Genomic DNA, 21,790 nt, shown 5'->3' with positions numbered 1-21,790 from the left:
AGAACTCGTGGGCCCGCCCGGTTCTCTTAGGGCTCTTTAAATGCGGCGCGGTGGCCGCTGCTGAGGTGTCCCAGGAAAGGGGCAGGCTACAGGAGACCCTGGGTCCCCACGGGACAGGATCAAGTAGTTCAGCCAAGGGCGCGGTGGCAAGCAGTGTCCGAGAGGGTGCACGGTAGCTAGGGTCACTTCCTCGCCAGGCGCCCAGTCACCCTTTTGCCTTGGGTCCCGCGCCTCAGAGCTGCAGACCTGAAACGTCCTTCTCCAGAGCGAGTGGCTGGGGGTTGGGAGGGGACGATCGAGGGGCGCCCGGGACCCCGCGGAGTGGAGGGTTTTGTCTGCGGATGCAACCAATTAAGCGTGTAGCCTGCGCTTGCGGAGCTGCGCGTAGCGCCCGGGGTGGAGGGGTTTTGTTCGCAGCAATTTCCAAGCCTCCGCGGGCAAGGCTGGAGCGGGACTTGTCTATTGAGAACATTTAAACTCCGCTTCCGTGGGGTTTAAAGCTACTTCTTCGTTCTTTAGCCTTAAAGAGCTTCCTTCATGGCAAATAGGCCTATAAGAAAATAATCCTAGAGTTCCAAAGCTGCCCGAGAGCAAGGTGGGGAAAGCGAACAGTGTTTGCTTGCCAGTGCGTTTTAGAAAGACTGCTGTACCTTTTTGAAATCATCAAAGGAAACAAGCCAATCTAGAGGCCCCTGAGTTTTCCCGCTCTGCCCGGGCGACACTTTACATCGCGTTAGGATCCTGTTTTACACCTCCCAGGAAGTCACTGCCCTTCCCCCCGCTCTTCTTTCCCACACGCCACCCGGCTCACTCTAACTCTACTAATTGCCCCCCACCTCCAAAAAATAATCCAAAAGAAATTGCAGTGGGGTCTGGAGGTGATTGGAGGTTTTACCTTTGAGTTAAGGCAGAGTTCACAAAGAAAGAAAAATGTGTCTCCTATGTGTTTGCTCCGGATGTGCCCACTGGAGCTAGTGGTCCCACAGAAGCTTGCAGGAAACCTTCCTCAGAATCTCTAAATAGGATGCGAATTTTCATTGAAGACTTTTATGCATTTTAAGCTAATTCTCATTTAATAACCGAATCTGAATGAGATGTAAATTGATGATTCACTGGATAAATATTTAGGATCTGGAATATTAATCATCGCATTCTCTTAACCACTCGAGTATTTACTACTTGGCATAGAAGCCGTTTAAAGTTTTGCTAAACCTATTGATAGTTTCAATTTCTCCTTCCCAGACACTCCCATTCCTCCTCACTACCCCCCCCCCATCCCTTTTAGTTTTCTTCGGTACACCCCCATAGGGTTTTCTCAAAAGAAAGTTTTGGAGAAAATATTTATTTTATCAAAAGACATTTAAATCTAGACTGGAGGCCATTCCTACATCTCCAATTGGCAGTGAAGAATTGAAGCAATTACCTAGATTATTCAAGCAAAGCCTCCTACAACAGATTTACCATAATTATTTGGAAGTTTTAGGAGGAATGGAGTTATTTTAAGTTGAAGAACTTGGATAATTGCTCCAGTATTTCACTCAGTGTGTTGATTGAGTTATAACTGACCTACAATACAGATATACAGAATGATCAAAAGCCACCTTTTTCAATATGGGAGATTGTTGAAATATTTCTGATGTTAGCTTCATATTTCTGTTGTTTAAAATGCTAGTATAGTGGAGAGTAGTATTTGTGTAAAATGCTTATTATTTCTGTGCGTTGCCAAATACACAGCCTTGCATATTTTACACCTTAAAATGTATAACTTTCTTTCTAGAACAAGCAACCTTTGAACAGTCAGCCTTTGTTACCTTTTTCGGGTTGAAATAGAATCTAGCTTTCATATGCGAAATAGAATTTCCTCTATGAATTCTTGGATTACAAGTAGAGTTATTTCCCCTTTCTGTAAACTCTGTACCATCATCATCCGTTTATGCTTGAACTGAATGTGTTCCAACAGTTCTGTTGAGCAGCACAGGCAGAAAATACAACTATAGAGTCAGGGTCAATTTCTTTCAGCCATTCTTGCCACAGCAGCATTTTTTTCCCCCCCCGAAACTAGGAGCCAACCGGTGAGCCCTCTCCTAAGAGACCAAGGGGAAGACCCAAAGGCAGCAAAAACAAGAGTCCCTCCAAAGCAGCTCAAAAGGTGAGATTTCTTACGTCCTCCCAACTTTCTCAACGCCCACAGGAACCTCCCTGTAATTTTCCCGTTCTAGATCCGCACCTAAGGATTTCTCCCAAGTGGGTAACCCAAGACTCATTTCCTACCTTTAATGTTGGTGAGATTTTCAAGCAGATACTTAGCATAAGAAGTTCATGAAGACACTTACAGTGCTGTTTTTAAACAATCACCAAAGAATAAGAAACTTAAAACGGAGATGGGAGGGGGAGGTGGGGGAGTGGAGAATGAACAATTAAGATTTGCACCGGTTGTGAAATAGTTAAAAACGAATCAAAGCTATAGATTTTGTCTGGTGGTGAAGTTTTTGCAATTTCCTTAAAAAATAATAAAGATTAATTTACTTTGTGCTTATTTACATGATTACTGGAAAACCAAATCCCACTATTAAAGTTAAGTGCTTTGCCAAATAGATGATAATTAGAAGTAAATCCAATTACGGGATTCTGGAAAAAAAATTTCACTAATTTTACAGCTTTAAATGTGCTGATAAAGTACCTTGTTTGTTTACAATAAACCTGCAATATAATATATCATAATCTCTCAAAAGCCTTTCCACCTCAGGTGATAGAGAAATGTTCTGAATAGGACAATGAGAAATTTTTTTAAACAAGTATTTGACTCATTTATTGTGTATTTTTGGGCAGGATAGAACCCAACCAAGTGTAACTTCCAGTGTTTTTCTTTATAAATTTTAAATTGCAATTTAAAAACTTCATGTTTGGTGGTATTTGAGCTAACAAAGAAGAAATATCTCAGGATCAATGCGTAGACAGAGGAGGGAAGGTGAAGATAAAATTCACATTTTTTAAGCTTTACAAATAAATCAAAAAAAGTTTCTGTATTTTATTTGTGGGTTTGTATGCTCGTTAAAAACAAAGGTTCAAAATTCAGAAGTAAATTTTGATATATCTTTACAGTCGATTTGAGTACACCATGTATAGTATTTGTTGAAAATGACTGTATGCTCATCTTTTGAGGATTAATGTTTTGTGTGGTTTTCTCTGTGACTGTGAGCACTAACCATATTATATTTGATAGTTTTCAGTGTTGTAAACTTCCATAGCAACCAGTGATACATATAAAGTTATTTAGGGAGCAACTATGAGTTCTTCTCTGTTTTATTTTAACAGTCTTGAACAGAGTTGAAAGAGCAGATTTCTAATATATTTAAATATAACTGCTTCTCAGAGTGAAGATTTAATTGTACTCATATTTAATCACTAAACATTGAAGTAGCTCTAAATTATCTTGTCATTTAAAAGTGACTGTGTAATCTGATATTACTAATATGAATACTTACTATTTGTTTTTTTACCTGCTTTATTAAATTTTAAAAAAGGGCTAATTTAACATAGGGTTTTTTGGTTGCATTAAGTTAATTTTATCTTAATTTTACTCTAATGGAATGGCAAAGAAATATCTTGGTAGCTAGCTGACAAACATTTAAACTATGATGTAATTGCTCTGAAAAATGCATCATAACATCTCCCAGGAAGAAATCTGTATATCTCATCATAAATAAATTATTTAAAATTCAATACAAAAAAAGGGAAAATGAATTACCTCTCATATTTTACTGTAGTACTCTTTTTTTTTGAATGAGTAAAAAGGTGCTTCCATCACCTTCTCTTCAGTTTGAAAAGTTTGCCACTGACTAGCAAAATCTTTATTGACAAAAGGAAAGCTGAGACTTGGGCCTAATTTACCACCTAAAGCAAAATAACAAAAGGTTGGTCTCTTCCCAAGTAAGGTTTGACTTATTTTTAGTTACTTTGGTGATAGGCATTTATAAATGACCCTTAGGCTATTCATCTTTCTGATAATTCTTCATGTGTATGCACATAGTATTACAACTTCCAAAACAGAAGTAGGCTTTCTTTTTCCGAAAGAAATTTTTCTCTGAAATCTTTCATTCTTCCAGACAAAATTATTTCACACAATTCTGTTATAAAAGTCCCCTTCCTAATAAAAATGGATACATATTTTTGCTCAGAACCTGACTGTTATATTTCTTCAGTTTTATAAATTACACTTCATCTGGAGAAGATAACACTTTGCAAAATAATGAATGACACTGATGAATTGTTCATGGCATGTGTAAACTTAAGGTATTTTCACTTTCGAATCGGTGTTTATTGAGTTTGCTACTACCCTATGTAAACATGATTATCAAACATATTTGTTTATCAAACATATGTTGTATTCTAACAAAACATATTTTTGTTAGGACTTTGAAAAGTAATCTTTTTTAGAAAAAGTTACATTGTTCATAACATGCTAGACTGACCAGAGTAGAGATGAGAAGTCTTCTATGATTAACAAATTGGGAATTCTCCTGCAAACCGAGACTCACCAAAATGGAAAATACATAACAAAACCTGGTAAGTATATAAGAGAACTGAACTCTAAAATTAGAGGAGATACAGTGTACACTGGGATACTGATGATGTTGTATGTTTAAAATTTCTTGCTGCTTGGAGTTTCTTTACTTACAAAGTTTGTGTTTGGACCCAGTAACTGGCCTTGGGGCATTTGAAAACAAAACTGCTTGTTGGAAAATTAGCAATGTGAAACTTGACAATGCATGAGTAAAGTTGCAAGACCAAGTGGAAGACTACTAAATTAGCAATCACTTTAATTTCAGGTCATATTCAATATAAAATTGATTTGTGTCATACATAAAACAAACATTTATAAAAACATAATTTGTTATGCTTGGAACTTTTGGAAGAGAAGATAATTATTCTTCACTTTGCTTCTATTCCGTTATGACAAATTCCCATGGATAACCATTATGTAGAAATTCTAGTTATTCCTAAGAACACCAATCTGAGTGCTCAAAATTCATCCCTGAACCAGTTTCATATTGTTATCTTAATAAAAGAAATCAGAAGTTAATGTTTTCCTGAATAAATAATTGATTCGTGTGAGTATGTGTGTGTCTGTGTGTGTGTCTTGACCCTTTTATTTATGTCTTAGTTTGAGGTATACCTGTGACCAGTTGGCTCTTAATTTCCTTTTTGTTTTAGTTTGTTTTCCTCTCCTGTTTGTGCTGGATGGAAATACTTTGTATTTTCACATTTCTCATGTTTGGAGAGAAGAAAGATATAATCAACTTTATGTTTAGTTTAGGGTTTTTGTTGTGCCTGTTTAATGAGAGAGCACTGGAGGGGTTTCTTTCACTAATTCTCCAGTGTTTAAGGTCACAAGTCAAATTCATCTGTAAGTCAGGCCAATTGTCATTCAGGTACTTTTAGGCAAAAAAAAAAAATTCTGAGATTGAATTAAATTTTAATAGGAAGAATTGCATATAAAAAAGATCTCAGGTGTGAGATAGCCCTACTTCGTAATATCACAGATTTGCTTGAACTTCCTTTTGACTTTAGGTTGTAGTGAAGAGAAATAGAGAGCAAAGTACAAAATGAAAATACTATGTAGGTAAAGTATACTTCAAATAATGTGTTCAGGCAGACACTTAATTTATATTTTCCACTTGCCTAAACAAAGAAGACTTGATACGAATTGGATACTATAGAGGAAGATTTGTGCTCCTTTTCTAATCATGTTCCTAGAAAGGTGGTTGGTTTTGCACAAGTGATTACTAACACCAAGCACAGATATTTTAGGATGAGAGAATGGGTTTTCCTCATCATTTCAGATAAATATTAGCTCATAGATGCTGAGCAAGGACATGATTTTTTACAGGATATAGTAGGTCGAGCGGAAGAGAGGAACCAAAGGCATCATTATAGGTAAGTCAGGGAAAGATGGTATTGGCAGTTGTCATACAATTCCAGCCTATGGCTTCTATGTTACTAATATGAGTTATTTTGAGTTCCTCTGTGTTTTTATGGGCAAGTAACTTCCACTGGGACTCAGGGCTCTATCTAAGGATACAGATAAATCCAGTCAGGTGGAATTACGGAAAGCCCAATTGTTGTCTCCATTATCTTGGTATTTTAGGCTGTCTTACCTAAACAGTTGACTCATTTTTTTTTTCACTTAACTTTGCCAGAGAGGACCGAGCCTTAATGTATCAGTAAATTCTCTCTCACAATGCCTTTGAGTCATCGTAGATTATGATCCAAATATGGAAGATTCAAATACATTTGAGTTATTTTCTGAAATCACTTTACTTCAAGGAACCCAGAGATCTCATTCTTTGCCAGTTATTCTTCTGAACTTTTTCATCGAAAGCCCCTCATTACTTTGACTGACTTCCAACTCTGGCTCATTTTTATCTCAAGGTCTCAACAGATCATTTTGCTCAAGAGAACATAACAGATTGGTATTCTGTTGCATTTCAGTTCTTTTTTGAGACTAGATGGATGCTGAAGAGCATTTTATGTCAGTTAAATCATTCAGACCTATCTTATCTTGTTAGCTGACTTTCTGCAGTTTCCAGAGCTCGCTCTGGAACCATATAGCTTGGCACAAGGGTGGAACAATGAATTTTATATCCTAGATTCTGAGATTTTTAGCTCTGAATTTTTATACTGCCAACCAGGAGAAAAAGGTGAATGGAGAACTGATTCCATTTTAGGCTGCTTTATTATTATTCTATATTGCTTTAATCCACAGTGCTGTATGGCATCTTCTAAGTGATTTAGCAAGGAGTAGTCACAGCCATTGTTTTCTGCAGGATAACGTAGGGAGCAGTTTGCTCGGAAGGTCACCCCTATGAGCTCTCATATCATTGCTATTGATTTTTCTGATTACAAAGGAGGGAGAGGAACGGTTAAGAGGAGAATCCTAAACTTTGAAAATAACTTTTCCTGTTATTTTGGCCTTGGCTTTAATTTCATGTTTGTATAGGTGAAGACAGGCATGTGTAAATAATGACATGGGAGTTGACAACAAGGACTTCCTTGGGGAAAATGAGCATGAACTACAATGGATGATAGAATTCACTTTATTCCTGTTTCGGAAAATATGTAGTGATGGCAAACTTGTAATGTCTTTTAAAGACTAAAAATAGTTGCATGTACAGTTTGGAATCCCATAGAACTAGATTAGCAAAAAGGTAAAGTGACAATTACTTAACATTTAATGTGATTGATTAGTCCAGTTGATTTTGATGCCAGTGCACATTGATTTACACTCTTTATATTTTTGAAAGAGCTACTAAAAGAAATAAAATGTGACCCTACACTTTTTTTAGACGACTCCATATGCTCTAAAGTCAGCAGGTCTTAGTCATATATACATATATATGTAAAGATACATGAAAACAAAGCAAGGTACTATTAAGCCCAAATATTTTTCTAGCTCTTTTGTGTGTGTGTGTATACAGATGCACTGATTGATTTGGAGTGGGGCGTTCTGGGTTTTATGCATTATCACAGTATGATGTGAGCATTTAGAAGAGCAAAAAATTAATAGCTATCCAAATTTGACCCAGAAGTCAGAACTGGCTAATGCGCTTCGTTCCCAATCTCAGCTCTTGTCTATGTCTTTATAGGAAACTTGGAAATATTTTACTTTTAACTACTCATTTGATTTCCACCCTAGAAGTTTTTAAAAAAATTTCCCCATGGCTACTTTATTTTGTATGGGACTATCTCCCAGAAGAACAGACCCTTTATTGCCTTGAAATTAGATGGGGATCTCAGTTCCACCACTTAAGAACATGGGCAGATTTCTTAATCGCCCATTTAAACAGGGGAAGTAATAGCTGCCGTACTTAAATAAGATAATGCTCAGAAAATCACTCAGTACTTTGACTGGAAACTTACAAAATTGGGAGGTACTCCTTTTAAGGGTAACATTTTAAAATATGGAGGGAGTTAAGAAATTACATTTGACTACCTACTAAATGCTGTAGCTTTTGTCAGGCTTACCTTCCATATACATTAGCTCCTTTAATCCTTTGATGTAGGCTTTATGGCCTTCATTTCACAAATGAGAAAACTGTGATTCAGAGATGTAAACTCTGACCTGTCTAATGTTCAGCTCCAGTAAATGGGAGTACCTGGGCTTGAGTTCAAATCTAATTCTAAAGCTTATGATCTTTCCACTATTATGCGGTGTCAAATATCTCGTAAAGTATTTGCTACAAGGTGGATTATGTTTTCTCCGGTAACCAGAAATGTAGGTCGCAAGTTCGATTTTGAGAAATCTTTGGAGGGCAGTTCTCTACGAGCTTATAAAGGGAGTGGCAATATGTGCCTACTGCAACCCATCCCCACAGACTTCTGGCCCCCAAATAAACCAGAAGGCTATGACTTTGGAGGTCATGGCACACCCAGAAGTGTTTTTATTTGTTAAACGAAGGGGCTGGATGAAATGTCTTCTAAAGCCCTACCAAGCTGTAGCATTCTCAAGGCGAGAGGGAAACAACAGGGAAGCACACAGGTGATATAAACACCAGTGTTTCTTTCTTTCCTTCCTTCCTTCATGCGATAAATATGTAGTGAGCACATCTTATGCACCAGACCCTAATGCTAAAGCACTGTTTCCAAGATCAAGAGTTCTCTTTGCTAGATGAATTTCCTTTTTTAATTAATTTTTTCGGGCTAATACATTTAAGAGCCTGGAGTACCAAAACTTCTTAGAGAAAGATATAATTACATTTCCCATTTAATAGTCTCCCCAATCCTCATGAACTTGCTTCTAAAGCATCTTATAAAATTAAATACACAGTTCTGAACTTACACTTTTTTTAAAAGGCAAAAATAAGAATGAAGACAAGCCAGGAGGGAATAACACTTTTAACATATGATCGTTAGTATAACAGGGCTGATAATAGTCTGAAATTCAGTTCTTACAAATGCAGAATTCCCACCCTCTCTCCCTACTCCCCGCCCCCCAGATAAGCAGTAAGTACTCAGAATAAGTTATTGTCTGAATTATACATGGGTTTGTAGTGTGGAACCAAATTCCACTCTGGTGAAGGAAAACCAAATATACACTTACACAGTATTGCATATGTTAACATATTAAAAACAAAACAAGCCCCCGAAATGTTTTGTTTTCTATTGAAAAATAATATTCCGAAGAGCATTAAACACAGGGAAAAAAGTTAAAGCCAGTGTTTTCCAATATGTAAAATTGCTGGATCTATGCTGGTTTACAAAGGAAAATCCTAACTGGTTTTGCAGCTTTTGTGAAGTTTGATCAGAATGATTAAATAATGTGGATTTTAAGGAACAATGAAAACCTCCCAGATCGACGACACACAGCACAGCTAATGTGTTTCTTCTAGATGTCGTCTCAGAAGAGGGTTTCAGTTTACATGTAATACTGGCCCCAAGACCAAGGAGCAAGTTTGCTTTTAACAAGTCCAAGTGATAATCGTGGTATTTTGCCCTTTGTTTAATGGTGCGAATTTTATTTTTGAATAGACTTTTTGTAAATGGGATGCTCGTTTTTAAGTCCTCTTGTTTGCAGGGCTTTCTCTCTCTATGAGAGATTTGCTTTCTCTAACTTTGAAATGCAGTGAAACCCTCTCAGAAAACAACCCTCTTTCTAACAGACTTTAGATACACCCGGATCGCATCATGGCCCCGGAACATAACCGCCATACAGAAAAGCCTGGTGTAGCACTGTTAGCTTTTAAGATCAGCAGTCTCCTACTCTCAACCCCACCTACCATCCCCATGCCCATGAGAAAGGATTTCTATCTTCCATGTTTGTATAATTTACTACTGAGTAAACTGTGCAACCTTACAATTGCTCCTAAAGGGTAAATCAGACACTACTTCTGTATTAGGGAATTTTGTACTCATATAACTCATGATGTACTAGCCAGAGGGTTTCTTAAAAGCTTCATTCTTAAGGTGATCTATGGGTGTAATGGAATATTTGCATTGATTGAACCTTCTATGAGATTGGACTAACTTAAAGGAAAACTTCCCCTTTAAGAGTTCCATCTGGTTAGGAGTGAAAGAACATTTATTGAGCACCTCATTTATGGCAGCCACTTCACTCCTCACTCCTCACCGGAGGTGTTATCTCCATTTCACACCTGAAACCAAATTAAGGTTTTCAGGGACCTGCCCAAAGTCATAAAGCTAACATGGCAGAGCAGGGATTTGAATCTAAGCTTTCCAAAGTGGAGTCTCTGTTCCTTTTGAGATCTCCCTCTCTCCCTGAGATCACACTCAGAAAGAGGGTGTGATTCGCTGGGCACTCCTGGCTTTCACTTAATTTAACTCATGCCCTTATGACCGAAAGTAAGACAGGACCACTAATGCTTGACAAGAAATGATTCCTTTGTGGAGCCATTCAAAGTAGTAACCCCTACTGCTATGATTCAGAGGGCCCAAATCTGACGCTTAGGTGGAGCTGAGCCAGTGACAATTTTCGTTACCTAAAATATCTCCTCATAGCAGCAAATGCATGTAACCTAAAGGGAGGTAGCGTTGTCAGGAGAGTGAGAGCCCTGGCTTTAGAGTCCAACAGAACTGGGTTCAAATCCCAGGCCTGCCACTTACCAGCTTTGTGTGCGACCTGAGTTATTCAGCTTGCCTTTCTAAGACTTAATTGCTCATTTGCAAAGTAAGAGAAATAATAACGGCTGTTGTAAAGATTAAGATAACACATGCGAATGACTTAGCCCGGTGCCTAGGGTATTTTAAATGCTCAATAAATGTGAACTAACATTATAATCATACAAAGTTTGGGTTCATTCATGGAACCTGTTAGATAGGTCAGGAAGATATTTGGTGAGAAATCTTGTGACATAAAAATCTTATTTTGTCTATGTACCTGTGTATCTTTGTATCTCTCTGTGTATCTATCAATCTATCACCTATCTCCATCTATTTTTACCAGATTGAAGGGAGAAAGGAGAGTCATTTGGCAGTGTAGACAGTTATAATAGGTAATTTTAGTATCGTTGTACCAAGTACTTGCTGCTAACCCAGGTAACAAAAGTAAAATGCAAAACGAGTTATCCTGGCTCAGGTTACCTGTATTTTTGTGTTTATATAGCCTTGAGATGATTCTCATACACAGAAGAGGATGTACTAGGTTTTCTTTACTCTGAAAATGAAAATTATAAACATGTATTTTTTTTTTTTTTTTTTTTGGCTGTGTTGGGTCTTTGTTGCTGTGTGCAGGCTTTCTCTAGTTGCAGTGAGAGGGGGCTACTCTTTGTTGCGGTGTGTGGGCTTCTCATTGCAGTGGCTTCTCTTGTTGCAGAGCATGGGCTCTAGGCGCGTGGGCTTCAGTAGCTGTGGCACACGGGCTCAGTAGCTGTGGCACATGGGCTTAGTTGCTCTGCGGCATGTGGGATCTTCCCAGACCAGGGATCAAACCTGTGTCCCCTGCATTGGCAGGCGGATTCTCAACCACTGCGCCACCAGGGAAGTCCCTATAAACGTGTATTTTTATAGAAAGTGTATGTGATATGTGTGTGTTGGTGTATTTGGGGATTGGAGTAGGGGTGATAAACACAGGGAAATTATAATATTAAAATTTGACTCAAAAGGGAAAAAAACAACTGTGATACCAGAAAAATCTTCTGTGAAGTAAAGCAATGAACAAACTGTTAAGATAGTTAGAAATATATTCATGTCAGGTTTGTGTTGAGTGTGGAATTGTTAATTGTTAATAATATACATTGTTTATTAATTATTATTTTTTAGCATCCCTGGTTTCCATCTCAGAGAAAAACATTGATGATTTCTGCTAGCTTTTTTTTTCTCTCTCTGCTTTGGGTGAACTGATTGACAGGTGTTTGTTTGGGGCAAGGAATAGGAAATTAACTATGTAGAAGTGTGCTAATATTTGTTTTTTTGAGTTAGAAGCCTATATATTTTCACTCACATTTAGATTTGCTTTTGCCTAACAATGTGGGTAGAAGTGGTTTGTAAATTGTACAGTAATATATCAAAGTTAATTTTTGTAATTTTAGTTGTGATATAGAAAGAAAAATCATCATTTAAGAAACATTAATTTTCTAAAAGTCTACTTTACATAATTATGGATATGTGGGAATAATTTTTTTTTAATTACAGATAGAAATAAGGGCAAAATGGCTTTTAAAAAGCATTTTCATGCATTTCAGAGATTACTCCAGGGGAGTCTATTAGGGTGAGGGTTGCATAGATCTCTCTTTGCATCATGCAATGAAAAATGGAGAAGATGAACCTTCAAGGAGAAAGAGATTGTTAAAGCAATCTTAATACCTCATGTGCAAACCAGAACATTCTTACTTGAAATGTGTCCCTTGGTGCGGCACTTATAAGAAATGTCAGGTAGGAAACGATATGACTTCCTTTTTCATTTTGCAGAAAGCAGAAGCCACTGGAGAAAAACGGCCAAGAGGCAGACCTAGGAAATGGGTGAGTAGTAAGATAAAATTTCTGTTCTTTTTTAGTACAGAAAATTTTCTGGTGTTTTTTTTTTTAATAAATTACTTTTATTTTATCGATTACATGAATTTCTAACTTCTGGTTTGATGCATCTTTGAAAGGGTTAAGGCAAGCAGCATATTATCACCACCTCTTACCCTCAGGCTCCAGGAGTTTCCTCAAAACACTTTTCTTTCCTGGGAGTGTCTCCTTTTTCTATCTCTTATCAACATGAAAAGAGTCTCCACTCTTCCTTCAAAGGGGGTAACAATGAGATGACTTGTTCCCTGGGTTGAGTAACTAAGGTTAAAGGGTATTATGAAACATTGGAAGTTGATTACAAATGGTGATAAAATTCAGATGAAATGTGTATGAGATAACTTTTTAACTCTTTCTTTGCATTTCTGTTTGTTGTTGTTCCCGGGATGGTTTGGCCTTGGAAATATCTCATTTTCTAGGTGGTTTGTGTTTTCCTTTTCACGTTGCCTTTGTTAGGAAACCAGGTTTTACGCACTGGTTTTTCTTGCTTCCCTTAGTAGTGATTCTTACATACTGACGGTGGCTTCCACGCAGGTGTACCTGACCCCAAAGGCACACAGATCCTGTATCTTTCTGAGGCCAGAAATTCACTGATCACTGAAGAGCTTTGTTAATTTTACCACTTGAACCTTGTTCTTTATGCTGCTACATTACCATGTTCTTCTGGTCTGTCTTTCCCACTGACCGAGGAGAAAAGTCTTACAAACGAATAAAACCATTTCTCAAGAAAGATGAAGGCATCCTCTCTACCCTGGGTCATCTATGATGGGATCTTTGGCCTTGCTTTTCTCTCTTCCATGGTTCCATCTTCATGCTTCATCTTTTTCTGAAGTTCCTTTGCTGCTCTGCTGGATTGTATTTTCCTGCTAGTTTGCCATTCTTCTCTCCTCCAGAGTTCTGCATCCCTTTCTATTTATACTTTGGTATTGCCTTTCATTCAATTTATTCATCTTGTATTTTTTTCCCTCTGCTCAACATGTGTTGGGATTAGATATCTTAGCACAAGGAAATGGGGATGATCTTTAGATTAAAAACATCTCAGTGTTACAGTGTAACCTTAAAGTAAGAGCATTTTATTCAACCTTCTGGTCAATACATGAGTTCTCTCCAAACTAACCCACCAGGTGGTGATCATCTAGACTCTGCTTGATTACCTTTAATGTTAGGAAACTCTCGTCCTCTTAAGGCTGCCTCTTCTCTCCTGGAAAGCTCTGAATGTTAGAAAACACTTCCATCTGACTCCCTGTAACTTTTGCTCACTGTTCCTAGGCCTCCCTCCTGGGAATATACAGAGTAATTGTTATTACTTTTACTTGTGATAGCTCTTCAGATATTTGAAGGCAATTAACATATACCCTTTGTTCTCTTTTCTGGTTTGAATATCTCTAAGCCTTTCAGCTTTTTCCCATAAAGGAACATTCTTCTTATTCTCCTCTGAGTCTGCTTGTTTTTTCGTCTTTTGTAATATGTCACCCGGAACTAAGTATCATATTCCAGGTGTGGGCTCCATAACCAATGGGTTTATTACCTCTCTTGTTAGACATATGGTTCCAGTTACCTATTACTGTTTCATCAACCACCCCAAAACTTAATAATGTAAAAAAAAAAAAAAAAAAAAAAAAAAAAGAAAGCTCATGGATTCTTTGGGTCAGGAATATGGACAGGACACAACAGAAAGGCTTGTTTCTGCTTCAGGATGTCTAGGGCCTCAGCTGGGAGGACTCAAGCAGCTGGGGGTTACCTCTCATGCCTGGGGTAGAATTGGGAGGCGTCTTTACTCCCAGGTCTGGTGCTTTTGCAGAATTGGCTTGAAGTCTGGGTGCATCTGGGGGTGTCCTCTGGAGCACCCACACACATGGCCTTTCTAACGTGGTGGTCTCAGGGTGGGAAGTCAGCCTTCTGACATACACTCAGGGCTCCCAGAGTGGGTGTTTTCCCAAATGAGGAGAAAGCTGCAAGCAAGGCCTTTTTTGACCTAGTGTCAGAAGTCAAAAAGTGCTACTCCATTACACTCCAGTGAGCACAGTGTTGACTAAACTGGTATTGGCCACATATCAAATATAGGTCTGCCATTTTCTAAGCATCAGAACTAAAAGGACATCGTATCCCATTGAACTCATCGATAAGAAAAACCTATATAAACTTTCTTATAGGCAACAGAATAGGAAATAGGTAAGTTCTTTGAAGTCGTGAGATTAATGTTGCTAAAATGAAATGAAACACATTGTAAGCAAATACAGTGAGATTTAACCAGCGCTCAGCTTCCATCAATTGTCCCCCAGCCCAGCTTTATTGAGATGTAATTGACATATAACCTTGTGTAAGTTTAAGGAATACAGCCTGTTGATTTGACTTGTGCATTGCAAAATGATTACCACAGTGGCATTAGTTAATAACTCCATCATCTCACATAATTACCATTTCTTTTTTTGTGGTGAGAACATCTAAGATCTATTCTCTTAGCAACTTTCAGGTATAGAATAATGTATTGTAAACTATAATCACCATGCTAGATCCCCAGAACTTACCTTATTACTGGGAGTTTGCACCCTTTGACCAATATTTCCTCATTCCCTCCGCCCACCCCAACTCCCCCCACAAGCCCCTGGCAACCACCATTCTACTGTTTCTATAAATTTAGCATTTTTAGATTCCACATATTAAGTGATAGACAGTATTTGTCTTTGTCTGACTTATTTCACTTAGCATAATGTCCTCAAATTTCATCCATGCAAATGGCAGCACTTCCTTTTTTCTCTGGCTGAGTAATATTCCATTGTATATGTCCACCACATCTCCTTCAGGCACTCATCCGTAGATGGACTCTTAAGTTCCATATCTTGCCTCTTAACTGGTCTTCCTACCTTTCACCTTTTCTACCTTTGGCTCTCCTGTGTTTGCCAGTTAACCTGCATAGGGTACAGTCACATCACTGCTCTTCCTAGAAACTTTCTACGGATCCACAGCTGGCCACTGAATTGATTACAACCTTCCCTAACTCTTCGAAGTCCCCACAGTTTATGCCCACCTCACTTTATGCCTTTATTTTCCACCACTCATCCTCACACAGCCGATGTTTCAGCCAAGCTGGAATAAAATATGTAGTAGTTAAAGGATCGATATGTTTTTATTTTCTCAATGGATTCTTGCTCATTTGGGGGATATCTGGATTCCAGGCACCTGATCTTCATGCTGAATAAGAAGCCCACGTGAAGCACCCACCACAAAATCCCTTGCCTTTCCGGGAATAATTGGGCCATCTTCATTGACCCTCATGGTTTCTAGTTTTTACTGGCTGTGAGAATGGAAAATATTGTGTAGCTAATTGTTATAAGACCCCGATTTGTTCCCCAAAGAAGAGTTGTTCTACTTAGAAAAGGAAATAGAAGGAAATTGTGTATTTTTTTTCTAGACAGCGTGTTTCCTTTTTGCTTATATATATTCTGTTGGGTAGAGTGTGCAGCCAGTCACAGCAAGGCATTCAGTTCAAGGGCATTCTTTACTGGAAAGCTTGTACTAAAGAAATAAATTATTGCATTTTCCATAGGAAATGAGCCTTGTACTTTACAGTAAGTTCAATTCTTTCCAACAGTGTCATTCACTGATTTCCTTATATTAGAGATATATTTTTGAACTGACAGGATTTACTAGGTACAGGGCCTAAAAGCCAAACTGGTCCCCTTTTATTCTTCTGGGTTGTTTTGTTTTAAAGTTCTTTTGCTTTTAAAAAGAAGTCTTGTACATTTTATGGTGTCATGTAACAGGGCTGGAAGAAGATATCTACATTGTAACCCTCTCATCTGATGTGACTGGGATCAATACTTGGTAGGTTACTCCAAAGTTGATTAACCAAAACTATGTGGATATAGGAAAGAAGTTTGTGCCAGTCTTGCTTCTGCAGGGGATGGAGTGTTGACTAATCCAGTGAGGACATTGACTAGATTTTGATTAAGAGCACTTCTCTTATTTACTTTATTCCCCTTTGTTTTTTTTTTTTTTTTTTCTGAGTTTGAATCAGATTTCAGATCCATTATTTTGATGAGCTGCTTTGGACTTTCACATTTTTTTGGTCTGGAGGAGGTGAGAGGTCAAGGAAGGAGAGAGAAGTGGGACCTAACTTTTCTACTGGTCTTAGAGTCGGGAGCTCAGGATCTGGATTCAGGTGGCTTGGGTTCAAATTCTGGCCCATCACTTGACTAACTAGAATCTTCAGCAAATTACATGACCTTTTTAAAAGCACTTTTAAAAATTATTTTAACTGAGGTATAGTTGATGTACAATATTATATAAGTTTTAGGTGTATAACATAATGATTCACAATTTTTAAAGGTTATACTCCATTTATAGTTATTATAAGATATTGGCTATATTCCCTATGTTGTACTATCTATCCTTGTAGCTTATTTATTTTATTCATAGTAGTTTGTACCTCTTAATCCCCTACCCCTATCTTGCCCCTCCCCCCTTCCCTCTCCCCACTGGTAACCACTATTTTGTTCTCTATATCTGTGAGTCTATTTCTTTTTTGTTATATTCACTAGTTTTATTTTTTAGATTCCACATATAAGTGATATCATAACAGTATTTGTCTTTCTTTATTTCACTTAGCACAACACCCTCTAAAACTTCATTCATTTTTATGGCTGAGTGATGTTCCATTGTGTATATATAGGGGTGTGTGTGTGTGTGTATGTGTGTGTGTGTGTGTATACACCACATCTTCTTAATCCAGTCATCTGTTGATGGGCACCTAGGTTGCTTCTATATCTTGGCTATAATAAATAATGCTGCTATGAACATTGGGGTGCATGTATCTTTCTGAATTAGTGTTTTCATTTTTTTTTTGGATAAATACCCAGGAGTGGAATTGCTGGGTCATATGGTAGTAATGTTTTCAGTTTTAAAGGTCCAATTTCCTCCTCTTTAAGAAGGTGGTAAGAGTGGTACATTTCTAATAGCATCGTGTGAGGATTAAATAAGGCAGTGATGCAAAGGGCTTAATAGAAGGCCTGGCACATAGTAAGTGCTCAATAAATGTTTAACATTATTATTAATTCCACTGTACACTTTCATGCAGATATCACTGACAGCCTAAACCCTAATAGCTTATAGCTGTAGCTACACATGGAGTGAGGTGACAGTTGTGCATCAAACTCACCGAGTACCCTTGGCGGTATCATTATATCTTCACTATATCTATGCTGAATATCATCAAGTTTAAGACTTGCTTATAAATAATACTAAGGGACATTTTAAATCTATTTGTAGTTTAGGAAAATTATTTATTTATGGCTGCGCTGCGCGGATCAAACCCGTGCCCCCTACAGTGGAAGCGTGGAGTCTTAACCACTGGACCTTCAGGGAAGTCCCCAAGGAAGATAATTTAAATTGCAACTTATAAGCTTTCTAACTGTAGAGGTTCGATGCCATGTGTTGTTCATCAGTTTGGAAAGTAGTATTTCTGCTGTGTGCCTCAATAGGCACATGCACAGATGTTCTGCCTCTTAGAACCTATATAGATTTCAGTTAGTCAGTCCTTCTGCCAGTTGAAACTAGGCATTTCATATTTATTTGCATTTCTCGATTTTGGCTTTAGAAAGGAGCCCATCACGTAACTGATTTAGCGATGGAAAATATTTGGAAAAAGTTTTAGAGAGTAGAGCTAAGGCTCAAGAAAATACAGTGCAGTAATAACAATGTTAACCTTGTGTATGAAATGCTCCATCCAGATGTTGCTTAGTGAAGCAGCCAGTGCTTCTGGAGGAAAAGAAGGAAGGACAAAATAATAAAGAATAAATCAGTGGGAACCAGAGATGTTTTTAGGTGTTTTGTTTTCAGAATATCTTTATGAAAAAGGAAATTAACAACAGAAGGGAAATACTCCCCAGTACGAATTAATGGTTTGTAAAGAAAAAAAAAGAAATCATTCTGGAGATACTGAAATTGACCTAGAAAATGACCCAAGGACTAGATGCTGAAGCTTAACTTCAATTGGTCACTAGAAAGTTACTAACAAACCCCAGCTGTTTTCTCGGGTTGCTGATTCTCTTTATTTGGTAATGGGGTGTGTGCGGTATGTTGATTTAAAAATATGCATTTCTATTCCATATCTTTTGGGGGACAGTTCCTTTATTAAAGAACTTGTGATACACAGGAAAGTGATGTAATTTCATTTGTTAGTCAAACATTCTAGATAGGCAACAAGAGCTTTTTGTTTTTCTAAGTTTGTAGAAACCTAGAAACTTATGTGATGATTTTAAAATCAAGTAGGAGAAACTAAATCGGAATAAAACCTGTTACAACTAGACTGGTTGAAACTCTTTGGATTTCTTGTAAAGATCTCAAGCATTAATGTATTGAGGAACCTGGAAATCTAATGTTGAAGTTAAAACATTAGGTTTTCATTTCCATTACTTTTCCCCTCCAGATGTTTGTTACTTTTTTTTTTTAACTTTTAGCCATTTGTAATTTAACACTTGCTTTGTTTAAACTGAAAATATTTCTTTGATGTTTAGAGAGGAATATCCAATAATGCATATTGCAGATAATTGTAACTTTTTACTGGAGTCAGAGGGAAAGAAATGACTTTGATAGAATATCAAAAACTGTCTACTAATGGAGTGTGTGAAGACAAAACCATTTTCCCTTAGAAACTTGGAAAAACAACATGCTTTAAAAACCGGGAGATGCTTCCTCTGAAGCACATGAGCTTTTGACATATGCTTAATAATTAAAATATAAATTTTCTGATGCTTATAATGTGTTCAGTATCGGTAAGCTATATTTTCTGAAACTATCTCCTTTGCAATATTTTGTGATAAAAATGGAGTTTTTTGCAAACCCTAATAGAACTCTGTGGGGAAAAGTGACTTAAGTTGATTTTCTTCTTTAATAGCTCACTGCAAAATTCCCTAACATGCTTATATAAAATTGCAAAATTAAATATGAAAACACTAATAAATATATCATACTCAGAAGGCAAGAATTGGATTTGATCATTAGCATTTTGATTTAGTCTCTTTATTTTGCTTGTTTCAGTACTGAAGTCCTGTTCTTAATTATTCGGTTAATGATGTCTTTAACAAAGAGACTGATAACCAGCTCTACTTGGTCATCCAGTTCAGTTTGGTATTACCAGCTTCTACCAGATCCTGACCATTCAGGATTATTCAGACATCGACCTTGGGGTCCACTGCTCAAGTGATGCTACCACAATACCACAATAGCCAGGTGGTCTTATTAAACTATAATCAAGGAAGAATATGTTTTTCTCCGACTTGTGGTTGAGTGGCAGATTATAGACAGGAGGCAGTTCAAATAAATGTCCTGTCTCTCGACCCAAATAATCAAATCAGTGAAATCCTGGCCAAGACAGTTATCTCAGTTTCACTCTAATTAAATGACAAGTACTATGAAATTCAGTGACCATTTTATATGACAGTAAATGTATTTAAGACTTTATCCATACTACCATACACATATTTACCTATGTTCCCCCAAATCTGAGTATTTATGGATGGCAGTAAATATTTCTAAAACACTGGAAACCCTCATGTCACAGATAAATAAAACTAATATGCCATATATATAGATATATATATGTTTTTAACTAGGTAAGATAGGTAAAACTATTACTCCATATTTCAAGAGAACATTTTTGTTCTGTTTTTAAGAGTGGAATCTGTTTTTATTTTAAGATTTTTTTTTTTAACCAAGGAATTCTTGATTCTAAACTCTTCCATATTTGACACAGATATTTCACTATTTTTTGGCAAAATTTCAATCCAGCGGGATTTAATCAAGCCTACCGTTTCTTCTCTGGACCGCGATAAAGACTGTTTTGATGAGCTATGTACCTTTGGGCAGGTCGCTCAGTGTGCCCACACTTTTTCTCCTGATAGGAACATTCTATCTATAACTAATGGCTGTCAAGCATTTCGCGTTGTAAAATACAAAAACCTTTATTGCTACCACCAGCTCTATTGTCCAGGGACTGATTGTTGAGTTTGTAAAGGATCCAGCCTCCTATCTCCTTTTTTGTGTTGTTTTCCCTTCTCCCCCCTGCTGCCTGCCCTTTGGCCATTTCACTGCTCATTAGCGCCTCTGCCAGATGGGGGGGCAGGCCCAGGAACAGGGGTCAACTCTGGTAAAAGGCTTGGTGGGAAGGAGGCTGAGAGTAATGGCATACATAAGGTTTTCAGATTATCTGTCGATCTGATACATCCAAGCCACCCCCAAACCCTGTCCTTAGGGGTAAGTTCAGTGCAGCCATGACACTGAAATTTGTTTTTTAATTCATTATTTATTCATTCTTATAATCAATGTGATTTTAGAAGTAAGACATCTTTTTCAGGATGCTATAAGAAGCAAAGTCTCTTTTTTATATTTCCTTAGTATTAAGGAGTGGCTGCAGATCAAGCTTGGTTTAGCAAGGCTTTGCCCTTGTTCAAAGCCAGAAGAATTGCACTGTCTTCTCTTCCATTAGACTCAGGTTGGGGAATGACAGTTCTTTAAATTCTGGCAAATGGAGATTGCCTTATGAAGCGGAAAGTGCCCTGTTGGGGTGTTAAAAGATCATAAAGCTCACCCTAGTTGTATGACCAAGGGAAGCCATGTCATCACTTTGTGCCGTGGTTTCAATGCATTAATCCAGAAAAGGCACTTTGAGTGTCTCTTTGAACATAATATTGTGCAGAAGGCTCAGCATGTACGATGGACACTGTGGATATAGAAGAAACTTAAGCACTTTGGTTCACTTGTTTGTTTGCTTGTCTCTTGCTTGGCTGGACCATTTAAACACTGGGGCTCCAATTCCGAGACCCTTTGATTCTGTGATTTTCCATTTGTCTAAACATTTTGCTAAAGTCTTCTGGCAATATTATGGATCAGGCCCTGTGCTAGGTCCTGGGAATGTAGAGGCCAACAAAATAGGTGGAGGCTGCCTTTGAGGTGCTCACAACCAAACAGGAAACCTGATGCCAGCCTGTTAGATTAACTACTCTGTGCTTCAGATGTTGTGAGGGTAAATTAAATTCCAGTTCAAGTATTTTGAGCTCTTTAGAATTTGAGTCCTTCTATAGAAGTGATTATGTTGCTTTCCCAATCCTAATAACTCTCTATATAATTCTTTGAATTTAGCTATACATATAATTTATGAATTAGTTGTACTAGTGGGCCTAGAGTTATATCCTCTCATTATCACCATAGCAGATATCCAGGCTAATATCAGATATATAGATATTTGATGTATCAAAATAGTTCAATTTTA

The 21,790-nt window shown here is 37.5% G+C and overlaps 1 protein-coding gene across 2 annotated transcripts in view; it reads left to right on the top strand.

The window, feature by feature from the left end:
* The window catches only part of HMGA2 (high mobility group AT-hook 2), a 137,642-nt gene that overhangs the window by 2,019 nt on the left and 113,833 nt on the right, over positions 1-21,790 (top strand). For both annotated transcript variants that reach the window (XM_057555890.1, XM_007179756.3), the window contains 2 exons: positions 2,063-2,149; positions 12,424-12,474. In XM_057555890.1, the coding sequence (XP_057411873.1) occupies positions 2,063-2,149; positions 12,424-12,474 (138 nt within the window). The remainder of the gene's footprint in view (positions 1-2,062; positions 2,150-12,423; positions 12,475-21,790) is intronic.

Source organism: Balaenoptera acutorostrata, chromosome 11 (assembly GCF_949987535.1).
Source record: "Balaenoptera acutorostrata chromosome 11, mBalAcu1.1, whole genome shotgun sequence".
NCBI lineage: Eukaryota > Metazoa > Chordata > Mammalia > Artiodactyla > Balaenopteridae > Balaenoptera > Balaenoptera acutorostrata.
This window is presented reverse-complemented; position numbering and strand designations above follow the sequence as displayed.